At 34.2% G+C, this 14,146-nt stretch overlaps 1 protein-coding gene and 4 long non-coding RNA genes across 5 annotated transcripts; all 5 read left to right on the forward strand.

Annotated features, from left to right (window-relative positions):
- Positions 1-1,610: 1,610 nt before the first annotated feature.
- On the forward strand, positions 1,611-2,854 carry LOC146915801 (uncharacterized). The gene is made up of 2 exons (XR_015013566.1): positions 1,611-1,988; positions 2,672-2,854. It is a non-coding gene; the product is annotated as an uncharacterized LOC146915801 (long non-coding RNA).
- Positions 2,855-4,159: 1,305 nt separating this feature from the next.
- On the forward strand, positions 4,160-5,605 carry LOC146915802 (uncharacterized). The gene has a single exon (XM_085721444.1). It carries the CDS (start codon positions 4,160-4,162, stop codon positions 5,603-5,605), a length of 1,446 nt encoding a protein of 481 aa, XP_085577570.1.
- A 1,961-nt stretch (positions 5,606-7,566) lies between these two features.
- LOC146915803 (uncharacterized) lies at positions 7,567-8,790 on the forward strand. The gene is made up of 2 exons (XR_015013567.1): positions 7,567-7,939; positions 8,623-8,790. It is a non-coding gene; the product is annotated as an uncharacterized LOC146915803 (long non-coding RNA).
- Positions 8,791-9,573: 783 nt separating this feature from the next.
- Positions 9,574-10,796, forward strand: LOC146915804 (uncharacterized). Its single transcript, XR_015013568.1, has 2 exons — positions 9,574-9,946; positions 10,614-10,796. It is a non-coding gene; the product is annotated as an uncharacterized LOC146915804 (long non-coding RNA).
- Positions 10,797-11,589: 793 nt separating this feature from the next.
- On the forward strand, positions 11,590-12,817 carry LOC146915805 (uncharacterized). Its single transcript, XR_015013569.1, has 2 exons — positions 11,590-11,967; positions 12,635-12,817. It is a non-coding gene; the product is annotated as an uncharacterized LOC146915805 (long non-coding RNA).
- The last annotated feature ends 1,329 nt before the right edge of the window (positions 12,818-14,146 follow it).

The following is a 14,146-nucleotide window of genomic DNA, read 5'->3' on the forward strand; positions in this document are numbered from 1 at the left end:
CGTAGATAACCGAACCCATCCATGGCCATTTTCTAGGATGTAGTGCGGAGGCTAAACCGAGTGTTGTCTCGAGTTTTAGTCGTCACGCGATACTACACTCAAGTTAGACCTTCTTACGCATAATCATGGAGCGAGTGTTGTCTCGTGACACCGTGATATACGTCGGAGAGGTTGCAACTTGGGAACCTTTTTTTAGAACCCGGTTACTATTATCCTAAAGCCCTAGTTTCACCGGACACCGTGTCCACCCATGATTCCTCGACTTTGAACTTCAACCCACCATGTTTTCTCCGAACTTGAACATAACCATGCATTCATGCATACATGCATACATGCATAAACTTTTTCCCATGCATTTATCGGAGGACTTAGACAAGTCATCTTTTGAACATCACGGATGTGAACACCAAGTGATACCATCTCAACTAAACTTTTAGTTTTGCTCAAGATTTTCAAATAAAACCGTATTCCTCCGTGATGTTCACAACCACTTTGACAAAGTCCTCTGACAAAAAAGAGTCTTTTCGCATTTGCATATCATGCATCATATGCATCATTCATCGGTCACAAATGGCTTCCCGTGCTCATTGTCTCCTGGTTTTTCTGCCGCAGTCTGAAAGGTGGCTCGTGCTCGCAAGATTCACCAACCCGATAGAGTTTATCAGACAAGATTGTACAAGAGAAGAAACATGGCTAACCTTGAGGAAGAGAATGCCAGCCCCTCGGGCCAGCCCATTGAAGAGTCTAATCTGGACGAGATTTTGAGGCTCATCAAGAAGAGCGATTATAAAATTGTTGACCAGCTGCTGCAAACTCCGTCAAAAATGCCCATCTTGTCTCTGCTCTTGAGCTCAGAAGCTCACAGGAAAGTGTTGATGAAAGTTGTAACACCCCGGTATTTTATAATATTATCATTATTATTATTATTATTATTATTATTATTATTATTATTATTATTATTATTATTATTATTATTATTATTATTATTATTATTATTATTACTATTATTATTATTATTATTATATAGTTTATATATTCTTTTTACTTGGAACCCTCGAGGTAATTTTAATATAGTCTATTTAATTAAATTTGAAGGGATAAACTAGTATTATTTATTCATCTTACTAATAGAATTTCGGTTGGTAGAACCGTGGTTAGTCATGATGACTTTTGCAAGCGTTCACTAATTAATCTCTTAGTTTTACTATATGTATAGAGTTAGGTAAATCCCAGCAATTAAACTTCATCCTTATTTTCCTATGGATTGTTACTAACATAATTCCTATGTCCAAATTCTTCTCTCCTTTACGTGATTAGCCAAAGAGTGCAGCTTGGGTACAATAATTCCATCTCCTTTGTGTACCTCCCCTGCAAAATAAAGGGTCATGAATATCCATTATTCACTCAATTAATTAATTTCAGAAGTCTCCTTACCTGCCTATAATTCGCTCAATCTAATTTATGAGTATTTTGACCGAATTAACTAATTCTAATTACTCTTCTTTATTTTCTTGTCGGTAAAAATCCCATATGTCATCATTCTTTTAGTAGAAACTCGTTTGACCAAAAAAGGAGATTGGCCTATTCATTTTGTACCAGAAGTGTTGTCCTACATAATCACCCCTTGACATCCTCTTAACTCCATTTTTAACCCTCTTTAGTTAGCCATCCGTTTATTCATTTATTTTGTATCCTCATCAAATTCTAGATCCACCTTAGCTATTCCAAAATTCAGCCTCCACCGTAGCATGAATACCACAAGTTCTAATTAATTCACCCAATTCCAAAACATCATCTAACTGAAAGGAATCATGAAGACACCTAACCCTTGTAGAGCATTACACGCCTAAACCATTTTCATCCAACATCTCCATGTTGCCGCAACCGTTTTACCTTCGTGCAATATCATAAGAACCTCAAACTTGCTCGTGCGTTTGATTTGGAATCAACCTTAGGGACGTCGTTTGTCAAAGGAAAATCACCCAAAGGTATGGGCGGTATTCCGTACAATTATATATTCATAATCTCATAAGCTAAGTTGAACGTAGAACCCTTATCCTAATAAGAGGAGAAAACTTGAATATAAATAAAAGAATGAAATATATGTTTTTATTGCATTTCATGTGTGGTGGAATAGTATCATCTTTTGTGGCATAGCATGGCATTGTGTTTGAGTTATTTGTGTTAAAGAAAAGATGATTTGATGAAGCTTTGAAAGAAAGTTTGAATTTTGATTGAAGTTGTGAAAGTGATGATGATTACAAAAGATTATACATCATGCATAGCATGGCATATAGTTGTGTCATAGGTGCCGAATGGGGCGATTATCATTGTGCCAATTGGGGCGATTATCACTGTGCCAATTGGGGCGATTTATCAGTGTGCCAATTGGGGCGATTTATTATTCTGTCAAATGGGGCGATTTGTCTTTAGGTGCCAAATGGGGCGATTATATTATTATGCCAATTGGGGCGATATCCGGATCATGGTCTAGTTGCATCTCATGCATCATTTGCATAAATTTATTTTATTTTGATTTCTGTTATTTATATTGAGCTTTTGACTTTTATGTGGTGAGTGTTTTATTGTTCTTCTTATCTTGTGCCTTTATGTGTATATGATTGTATTTTTGTGGTTTAGGAATACTGACCCCTTACAACCAACATTTTAGGTATTGATGAATTTGAAGATTTGAATCAGGAATGATGTTTAGCTTGTACGTGCGCGGGGAAATAAAGTTGGGTTTTTCTTAAATTGTAATTTAAAACGTTTTTGAGGTTCATTTTAGTTTTCTTGTAATAATCAATTTTAATGAATAATTTCTAATATTTTATTTTAATAGTTACCTTCTAGATATCTTTTTTATTGACAATATTTTATTAATTTATTTTTAAAAAGCAAATATGTTCATATTTACTAAAGAATAAAATTATTTTTAGTAATGACTTGGATTAAAAATTCGGGGCGTTACATTATGAAAATATTCAAGTCATTACTAAAAATAATGACTTGGATAAATAATTTTAGTTTTCTTGTAATATAAATTCACGACGAGTGAGGAAATAATTTTAATTATTAATAGGAAGTTTATTGAACACTAAATGCACATAGGATATGGTATGACAATTGTGATAGGATTGTCTATACCGCTATTATGATTAAGGTCTTTTTATTGGCAACTTGAGGGACTGGCCACCTCAATCTCTTGCTAATGGCAGACGAGATCATGGTAGTTGGGATGGACAAGTTTCGCTAATTGTTGAAGCGTGCAAAGTTAATAGGACATCTTATCCAAAAGGTTAGCCACCCGATTTTGATTGCAATATTTACCTCAATAAGAAATTTTAAAAATCCGACCTCCCTTGATTTTCTATTTTCTCGATTCTATGTTGTGACTGTTTCTATATATAAAGTCTTTCGAAATATTTTGACCTCATCTTCTTGAAGTATTTTGATATAACCTTTTTATTTTTTTTTATTTATAATTTTTTTTAAAGGAATGGAAAATTTCTTATCTGCCCAGGGTGTTATTTCTGTTAAGTTTCTATCGATTATTTTCTTAGTATTTTGTCTAAAACCTACGTTCTTAGGAACTATTTATTGTTGGTGTTACCCTAAAATATTTTATTTTTCTTATTTCTATTTTTCATAGATCGAAAAACCTACTCAAGTTTGTCATACTGATTTGTTATCAGAGTGCGCAGCGGAGAAGTAGAGTTTTATTTTCCTATGATATTTTTGTAGTATTTAAAATTCTGATTTTGTTATCCATTGAGAGGATTAGCTTAATTAATTTTTTTTTTTCTCTTTTCAAAATTATTTAAAAGTGCTTTTTGAGAGTGAATTTAAAAGAGAAATGTTCAATGATTTTTCGCAAGATGTTTTTGGAAACCCTATCTTAATATTTTCCTGATTGTCTAGTTTCCATAAACCGTTTTGTATGTATACTGTAAGACCCTTGAATTTTATTTTAATGTGTAGATGGTTTGATTTTATTTAATTTGACAAAATATTTTTTTATGTCTTAGAATATTTCAACTTCTTCTTTTATGAAGTCATTTTTGCCATTCTTACTCTCTAATGAATTTATTTAATGAGGGAACTCGACGCTAATCTTTTATTTCTCTAGGAGCTCCGGTGTGGTTCTCCTGCTCCAGCCATGTTTGATTGGCAGGCGGAGCTGGCATCGTCGCCCATCAAGCTGGGGATTCCTGCTATTCCTGTGCCTCCACCTGTGACGCGCACTGCCCCTCCTACTGCTCTGCAAGTTGTAGCTGCACCAAAACCCTCTTTTGCTCAGGCCCTTCAGGGTAAATCCGCTCTCTCGGACCCTCTTCCGGTTCCCTCAATTCGTGGTGATATGCTCTCCGTTAAAATTACTGATGATGTCTATGCCCGCGGACTGGATTTTTGCAAAACAAACCTCAGAGGTAGGTTAGTGTTCAATAAAGGAGATAAGCCTCTCTCCTCTAAGGATCTAGCTGGCAGATTACAGAAAGTGTGGAAAGTTAAAGGACCATGGCATCTAACATCTCTTGGTCGTGGCTTTTATGAGTTTTTCTTTAATTCACACGATGACATGAAAACTGTATGGGCAGCAGGCACGGTGAGTTTAAAGCCAGGACTTCTACGCTTATTTGATTGGAAAAAAGACTTTAACATGCATACGCACCGCCAAACTCACACTCAGGTTTGGGTACGCCTATGGGAATTACCGCAAGAGTATTGGATGGAGAGGACTTTGTATGAGATCGCCGGGGCGGTTGGTACTCCGTTACTCATTGACAATGTGACGCGTAACAGACTATATGGCCATTATGCCCGCATTCTTGTTGACCTAGATCTCTCGAAGGATTTGTTTTATGAAATTATGGTGGAACGTGAAGGCTTTGCGTTTCCATTGGCTATAGAGTATGAGGGGCTGCCTGATTTTTGCAAACATTGTTCAAGCATTGGTCATGATGTATCTAAGTGTCGTTGGTTGCATCCTAGGAAGGATGATTCTAGCAATAATGACAAGGAGAGAGTTATTGTTCGCAAAGGGAAAGAGCAAGTTCCGACGAAAACAAATGCCTGGATACCATTGAAGGACAATCCCTCGGGCACTGGTTCTTCCAAAGCCTTTGAAGCCCCTCCAGTGCAACAGTTGGTGACTCATTCTTTACCTAAACAGGCTGCGCAAAAGGTGACAGTTGAGGTGCCACAGAGACTACCTTCAGTGGAGCCTATTTTGACATTGGTGACAGTAGAATCACAAGAGCCGGTGATATTTCCTCAAAGGAACCCTGCCCAGGTTGGTGATGTTACGCAATCTCCGGTTGCTGCAGATTCCTCTTTGCTGCATGTTGAGGTAGAGGAGGAGCAGATGGGCAATGCTGTAGAGACAGGCTCTCTAGACACTCATGCTGCCACTGATGTTGTTGATACTACGGACAGGGAGGTCGCTCCACCTGAACAAATTGCTGATGTATTTGATGCGGATATGGAGGGTGGAAACATGCCGGTAATTGTCCGAGAGGAGGGAATGACACATTCAAATGCTCGTATCCAACATGACCTTGATCTATGGCAGAAAATTAAGGAGTATGATAGGCGTGCAGCATAGACTCCTTTTGTTCCGGTGCTATCTAAAAAACAGCAGCAAATGTTAAAGAAACATAAGTTCGATGGTAAGGCGCCTTACAAAACCCGCTCCACGGGGCAGTCCTCTCCTCCTTCTCAATGAATATATTCTTCTGGAATTTACGCGGTATTGGTAATGTTGATACCCGTATTACTCTAAGGAATTTATTTTTAACGCATAAGCCTTTACTTTTGTTTATTGCGGAGCCAATGATTGATGTTTCCTACATTCCGACTTGGTATTGGCATAGTATTGGTGTGGTGAAATTCTGTGTTAATGATCGAGAATCTTTGTTACCAAATCTTTGGGCGTTGTGTACAAAGTTATTGGTATGAGGAACTTTAATCTTTGTATGAGAATCTCTGTTACCAAATCTTTGAAGTTGCATGCTGTGTTGCAGGCTACAGAGAACCTTAGTGATCAGTATGTTATTGGTATTGTGTACAAAGTTTTACTTAGTCAACAGGTTTTTGCTATGAGGAACTTTAATTTCACAAGGAACAGGCAGAAGCTACTACTTATGATGTGCAAAGAGATTGCAGTATTGGGAATGCATCGAAACATAATCAACTACATATACTACTGGATTGGAGAGGACCATGGTTTAGTCTTGTATGAATTCATGGAAAGAAGCCTTCATGATATTTTACATGAATCACCCTTAACGTGGATTGTCAGGTTTAACATAGCTCCAAAAAATATTCTTATTGATGACAATATGGAGCCAATTATAGCTGATTTTGGTACTGCTCTATTTAGGATTGCTATAAAAAAATGATTTATGTCTCATAAGCCATTTCTAATTCCGGAGCCGATGGTTTATTTTGAACATGTTCCCTAGTGGTATTGGGAAAGTATTGGGGTGTCAAAATATTGTATAAATGATAGAGAGTCTTGATGTTCAGGGTTCAGTTTGGTTTGAAATGCTTCCGACAGAGTTGCATATAGATTTCTTTCGAGATAGCGTTGGTTTGCCTAATTGCAGATTTTTTTAGTCTGTGGTAGTTTTTTTTTTTTAGCAATTTTCTGTTTGTTTTTCTTCTGAGGATTTTGGCCTAGTCCCCCCTCTTCTTGTATATATTTTTCCTTTTTTTTAATAAAATTTTAGAGTTTGGCGGCATAGGACGGAGGTTTCCCGGGATGCCAACCTAGTTGGGATGTCGGTGTTTCCGCCCGATGTCGGTCCTTACTCCTTGCTTAGCAAAAAAAAAAAAAAAAATTTCTCTAGTTTCGAGGACGAAACTATTTTAAGGGGGTAATAATGTAAAGCCCCGATATTTTATAATATTATCATTATTATTATTATTATTATTATTATTATTATTATTATTATTATTATTATTATTATTATATAGTTTATATATTCTTTTTACTTGGAACCCTCGAGGTAATTTTAATATAGTCTATTTAATTAAATTTGAAGGGATAAACTAGTATTATTTATTCATCTTACTAATAGAATTTCGGTTGGTAGAACCGTGGTTAGTCATGATGACTTTTGCAAGCGTTCACTAATTAATCTCTTAGTTTTACTATATGTATAGAGTTAGGTAAATCCCAGCAATTAAACTTCATCCTTATTTTCCTATGGATTGTTACTAACATAATTCCCATGTCCAAATTCTTCTCTCCTTTACGTGATTAGCCAAAGAGTGCAGCTTGGGTACAATAATTCCATCTCCTTTGTCTACCTCCCCTGCAAAATAAAGGGTCATGAATATCCATTATTCACTCAATTAATTAATTTCAGAAGTCTCCTTACCTGCCTATAATTCCCTCAATCTAATTTATGAGTATTTTGACCGAATTAACTAATTCTAATTACTCTTCTTTATTTTCTTGTCGGTAAAAATCCCATATGTCATCATTCTTTTAGTAGAAACACGTTTGACCAAAAAAGGAGATTGGCCTATTCATTTTGTACCAGAAGTGTTGTCCTACATAATCACCCCTTGACATCCTCTTAACTCCATTTGTAACCCTCTTTAGTTAGCCATCCGTTTATTCATTTATTTTGTATCCTCATCAAATTCTAGATCCACCTTAGCTATTCCAAAATTCAGCCTCCACCGTAGCATGAATACCACAAGTTCTAATTAATTCACCCAATTCCAAAACATCATCTAACTGAAAGGAATCATGAAGACACCTAACCCTTGTAGAGCATTACACGCCTAAACCATTTTCATCCAACATCTCCATGTTGCCGCAACCGTTTTACCTTCGTGCAATATCATAAGAACCTCAAACTTGCTCGTGCGTTTGATTTGGAATCAACCTTAGGGACGTCGTTTGTCAAAGGAAAATCACCCAAAGGTAAGGGCGGTATTCCGTACAATTATATATTCATAATCTCATAAGCTAAGTTGAACGTAGAACCTTTATCCTAACAAGAGGAGAAAACTTGAATATAAATAAAAGAATGAAATATATGTTTTTATTGCATTTCATGTGTGGTGGAATAGTATCATCTTTTGTGGCATAGCATGGCATTGTGTTTGAGTTATTTGTGTTAAAGAAAAGATGATTTTATGAAGCTTTGAAAGAAAGTTTGAATTTTGATTGAAGTTGTGAAAGTGATGATGATTACAAAAGATTATACATCATGCATAGCATGGCATATAGTTGTGTCATAGGTGCCAAATGGGGCGATTATCATTGTGCCAATTGGGGCGATTATCACTGTGCCAATTGGGGCGATTTATCATTGTGCCAATTGGGGCGATTTATTATTCTGTCAAATGGGGCGATTTGTCTTTAGGTGCCAAATGGGGCGATTATATTATTATGCCAATTGGGGCGATATCCGGATCATGGTCTAGTTGCATCTCATGCATCATTTGCATAAATTTATTTTATTTTGATTTCTGTTATTTATATTGAGCTTTTGACTTTTATGTGGTGAGTGTTTTATTGTTCTTCTTATCTTGTTCCTTTATGTCTATATGATTGTATTTTTGTGGTTTAGGAATACTGACCACTTACAACCAACATTTTAGGTATTGATGAATTTGAAGATTTGAATCAGGAATGATGTTTAGCTTGTACGTGCGCGGGGAAATAAAGTTGGGTTTTTCTTAAATTGTAATTTAAAACGTTTTTGAGGTTCATTTTAGTTTTCTTGTAATAATCAATTTTAATGAATAATTTCTAATATTTTATTTTAATAGTTACCTTCTAGATATCTTTTTTATTGACAATATTTTATTAATTTATTTTTAAAAAGCAAATATGTTCATATTTACTAAAGAATAAAATTATTTTTAGTAATGACTTGGATTAAAAATTCGGGGCGTTACATTCCGATATTTTATAATATTATCATTATTATTATTATTATTATTATTATTATTATTATATAGTTTATATATTCTTTTTACTTGGAACCCTCGAGGTAGTTTTAATATAGTCTATTTAATTAAATTTGAAGGGATAAACTAGTATTATTTATTCATCTTACTAATAGAATTTCGGTTGGTAGAACCGTGGTTAGTCATGATGACTTTTGCAAGCGTTCACTAATTAATCTCTTAGTTTTACTATATGTATAGAGTTAGGTAAATCCCAGCAATTAAACTTCATCCTTATTTTCCTATGGATTGTTACTAACATAATTCCTATGTCCAAATTCTTCTCTCCTTTACGTGATTAGCCAAAGAGTGCAGCTTGGGTACAATAATTCCATCTCCTTTGTCTACCTCCCCTGCAAAATAAAGGGTCATGAATATCCATTATTCACTCAATTAATTAATTTCAGAAGTCTCCTTACCTGCCTATAATTCGCTCAATCTAATTTATGAGTATTTTGACCGAATTAACTAATTCTAATTACTCTTCTTTATTTTCTTGTCGGTAAAAATCCCATATGTCATCATTCTTTTAGTAGAAACTCGTTTGACCAAAAAAGGAGATTGGCCTATTCATTTTGTACCAGAAGTGTTGTCCTACATAATCACCCCTTGACATCCTCTTAACTCCATTTTTAACCCTCTTTAGTTAGCCATCCGTTTATTCATTTATTTTGTATCCTCATCAAATTCTAGATCCACCTTAGCTATTCCAAAATTCAGCCTCCACCGTAGCATGAATACCACAAGTTCTAATTAATTCACCCAATTCCAAAACATCATCTAACTGAAAGGAATCATGAAGACACCTAACCCTTGTAGAGCATTACACGCCTAAACCATTTTCATCCAACATCTCCATGTTGCCGCAACCGTTTAACCTTCGTGCAATATCATAAGAACCTCAAACTTGCTCGTGCGTTTGATTTGGAATCAACCTTAGGGACGTCGTTTGTCAAAGGAAAATCACCCAAAGGTAAGGGCAGTATTCCGTACAATTATATATTCATAATCTCATAAGCTAAGTTGAACGTAGAACCCTTATCCTAATAAGAGGAGAAAACTTGAATATAAATAAAAGAATGAAATATATGTTTTTATTGCATTTCATGTGTGGTGGAATAGTATCATCTTTTGTGGCATAGCATGGCATTGTGTTTGAGTTATTTGTGTTAAAGAAAAGATGATTTGATGAAGCTTTGAAAGAAAGTTTGAATTTTGATTGAAGTTGTGAAAGTGATGATGATTACAAAAGATTATACATCATGCATAGCATGGCATATAGTTGTGTCATAGGTGCCAAATGGGGCGATTATCATTGTGCCAATTGGGGCGATTATCACTGTGCCAATTGGGGCGATTTATCAGTGTGCCAATTGGGGCGATTTATTATTCTGTCAAATGGGGCGATTTGTCTTTAGGTGCCAAATGGGGCGATTATATTATTATGCCAATTGGGGCGATATCCGGATCATGGTCTAGTTGCATCTCATGCATCATTTGCATAAATTTATTTTATTTTGATTTCTGTTATTTATATTGAGCTTTTGACTTTTATGTGGTGAGTGTTTTATTGTCTTTATGTCTATATGATTGTATTTTTGTGGTTTAGGAATACTGACCCCTTACAACCAACATTTTAGGTATTGATGAATTTGAAGATTTGAATCAGGAATGATGTTTAGCTTGTACGTGCGCGGGGAAATAAAGTTGGGTTTTTCTTAAATTGTAATTTAAAACGTTTTTGAGGTTCATTTTAGTTTTCTTGTAATAATCAATTTTAATGAATAATTTCTAATATTTTATTTTAATAGTTACCTTCTAGATATCTTTTTTATTGACAATATTTTATTAATTTATTTTTAAAAAGCAAATATGTTCATATTTACTAAAGAATAAAATTATTTTTAGTAATGACTTGGATTAAAAATTCGGGGCGTTACATTCCGATATTTTATAATATTATCATTATTATTATTATTATTATTATTATTATTATTATTATTATTATTATTATTATTATTATTATTATATAGTTTATATATTCTTTTTACTTGGAACCCTCGAGGTAATTTTAATATAGTCTATTTAATTAAATTTGAAGGGATAAACTAGTATTATTTATTCATCTTACTAATAGAATTTCGGTTGGTAGAACCGTGGTTAGTCATGATGACTTTTGCAAGCGTTCACTAATTAATCTCTTAGTTTTACTATATGTATAGAGTTAGGTAAATCCCAGCAATTAAACTTCATCCTTATTTTCCTATGGATTGTTACTAACATAATTCCTATGTCCAAATTCTTCTCTCCTTTACGTGATTAGCCAAAGAGTGCAGCTTGGGTACAATAATTCCATCTCCTTTGTCTACCTCCCCTGCAAAATAAAGGGTCATGAATATCCATTATTCACTCAATTAATTAATTTCAGAAGTCTCCTTACCTGCCTATAATTCGCTCAATCTAATTTATGAGTATTTTGACCGAATTAACTAATTCTAATTACTCTTCTTTATTTTCTTGTCGGTAAAAATCCCATATGTCATCATTCTTTTAGTAGAAACTCGTTTGACCAAAAAAGGAGATTGGCCTATTCATTTTGTACCAGAAGTGTTGTCCTACATAATCACCCCTTGACATCCTCTTAACTCCATTTTTAACCCTCTTTAGTTAGCCATCCGTTTATTCATTTATTTTGTATCCTCATCAAATTCTAGATCCACCTTAGCTATTCCAAAATTCAGCCTCCACCGTAGCATGAATACCACAAGTTCTAATTAATTCACCCAATTCCAAAACATCATCTAACTGAAAGGAATCATGAAGACACCTAACCCTTGTAGAGCATTACACGCCTAAACCATTTTCATCCAACATCTCCATGTTGCCGCAACCGTTTAACCTTCGTGCAATATCATAAGAACCTCAAACTTGCTCGTGCGTTTGATTTGGAATCAACCTTAGGGACGTCGTTTGTCAAAGGAAAATCACCCAAAGGTAAGGGCAGTATTCCGTACAATTATATATTCATAATCTCATAAGCTAAGTTGAACGTAGAACCCTTATCCTAATAAGAGGAGAAAACTTGAATATAAATAAAAGAATGAAATATATGTTTTTATTGCATTTCATGTGTGGTGGAATAGTATCATCTTTTGTGGCATAGCATGGCATTGTGTTTGAGTTATTTGTGTTAAAGAAAAGATGATTTGATGAAGCTTTGAAAGAAAGTTTGAATTTTGATTGAAGTTGTGAAAGTGATGATGATTACAAAAGATTATACATCATGCATAGCATGGCATATAGTTGTGTCATAGGTGCCAAATGGGGCGATTATCATTGTGCCAATTGGGGCGATTATCACTGTGCCAATTGGGGCGATTTATCAGTGTGCCAATTGGGGCGATTTATTATTCTGTCAAATGGGGCGATTTGTCTTTAGGTGCCAAATGGGGCGATTATATTATTATGCCAATTGGGGCGATATCCGGATCATGGTCTAGTTGCATCTCATGCATCATTTGCATAAATTTATTTTATTTTGATTTCTGTTATTTATATTGAGCTTTTGACTTTTATGTGGTGAGTGTTTTATTGTCTTTATGTCTATATGATTGTATTTTTGTGGTTTAGGAATACTGACCCCTTACAACCAACATTTTAGGTATTGATGAATTTGAAGATTTGAATCAGGAATGATGTTTAGCTTGTACGTGCGCGGGGAAATAAAGTTGGGTTTTTCTTAAATTGTAATTTAAAACGTTTTTGAGGTTCATTTTAGTTTTCTTGTAATAATCAATTTTAATGAATAATTTCTAATATTTTATTTTAATAGTTACCTTCTAGATATCTTTTTTATTGACAATATTTTATTAATTTATTTTTAAAAAGCAAATATGTTCATATTTACTAAAGAATAAAATTATTTTTAGTAATGACTTGGATTAAAAATTCGGGGCGTTACATTCCGATATTTTATAATATTATCATTATTATTATTATTATTATTATTATTATTATTATTATTATTATTATTATTATTATTATTATTATTATTATATAGTTTATATATTCTTTTTACTTGGAACCCTCGAGGTAATTTTAATATAGTCTATTTAATTAAATTTGAAGGGATAAACTAGTATTATTTATTCATCTTACTAATAGAATTTCGGTTGGTAGAACCGTGGTTAGTCATGATGACTTTTGCAAGCGTTCACTAATTAATCTCTTAGTTTTACTATATGTATAGAGTTAGGTAAATCCCAGCAATTAAACTTCATCCTTATTTTCCTATGGATTGTTACTAACATAATTCCTATGTCCAAATTCTTCTCTCCTTTACGTGATTAGCCAAAGAGTGCAGCTTGGGTACAATAATTCCATCTCCTTTGTCTACCTCCCCTGCAAAATAAAGGGTCATGAATATCCATTATTCACTCAATTAATTAATTTCAGAAGTCTCCTTACCTGCCTATAATTCGCTCAATCTAATTTATGAGTATTTTGACCGAATTAACTAATTCTAATTACTCTTCTTTATTTTCTTGTCGGTAAAAATCCCATATGTCATCATTCTTTTAGTAGAAACTCGTTTGACCAAAAAAGGAGATTGGCCTATTCATTTTGTACCAGAAGTGTTGTCCTACATAATCACCCCTTGACATCCTCTTAACTCCATTTTTAACCCTCTTTAGTTAGCCATCCGTTTATTCATTTATTTTGTATCCTCATCAAATTCTAGATCCACCTTAGCTATTCCAAAATTCAGCCTCCACCGTAGCATGAATACCACAAGTTCTAATTAATTCACCCAATTCCAAAACATCATCTAACTGAAAGGAATCATGAAGACACCTAACCCTTGTAGAGCATTACACGCCTAAACCATTTTCATCCAACATCTCCATGTTGCCGCAACCGTTTAACCTTCGTGCAATATCATAAGAACCTCAAACTTGCTCGTGCGTTTGATTTGGAATCAACCTTAGGGACGTCGTTAGTCAAAGGAAAATCACCCAAAGGTAAGGGCAGTATTCCGTACAATTATATATTCATAATCTCATAAGCTAAGTTGAACGTAGAACCCTTATCCTAATAAGAGGAGAAAACTTGAATATAAATAAAAGAATGAAATATATGTTTTTATTGCATTTCATGTGTGGTGGAATAGTAT

This window comes from Medicago sativa, chromosome 6 (genome assembly GCF_051527215.1).
Source record: "Medicago sativa cultivar Bolivia chromosome 6, Bolivia_mono, whole genome shotgun sequence".
NCBI lineage: Eukaryota > Viridiplantae > Streptophyta > Magnoliopsida > Fabales > Fabaceae > Medicago > Medicago sativa.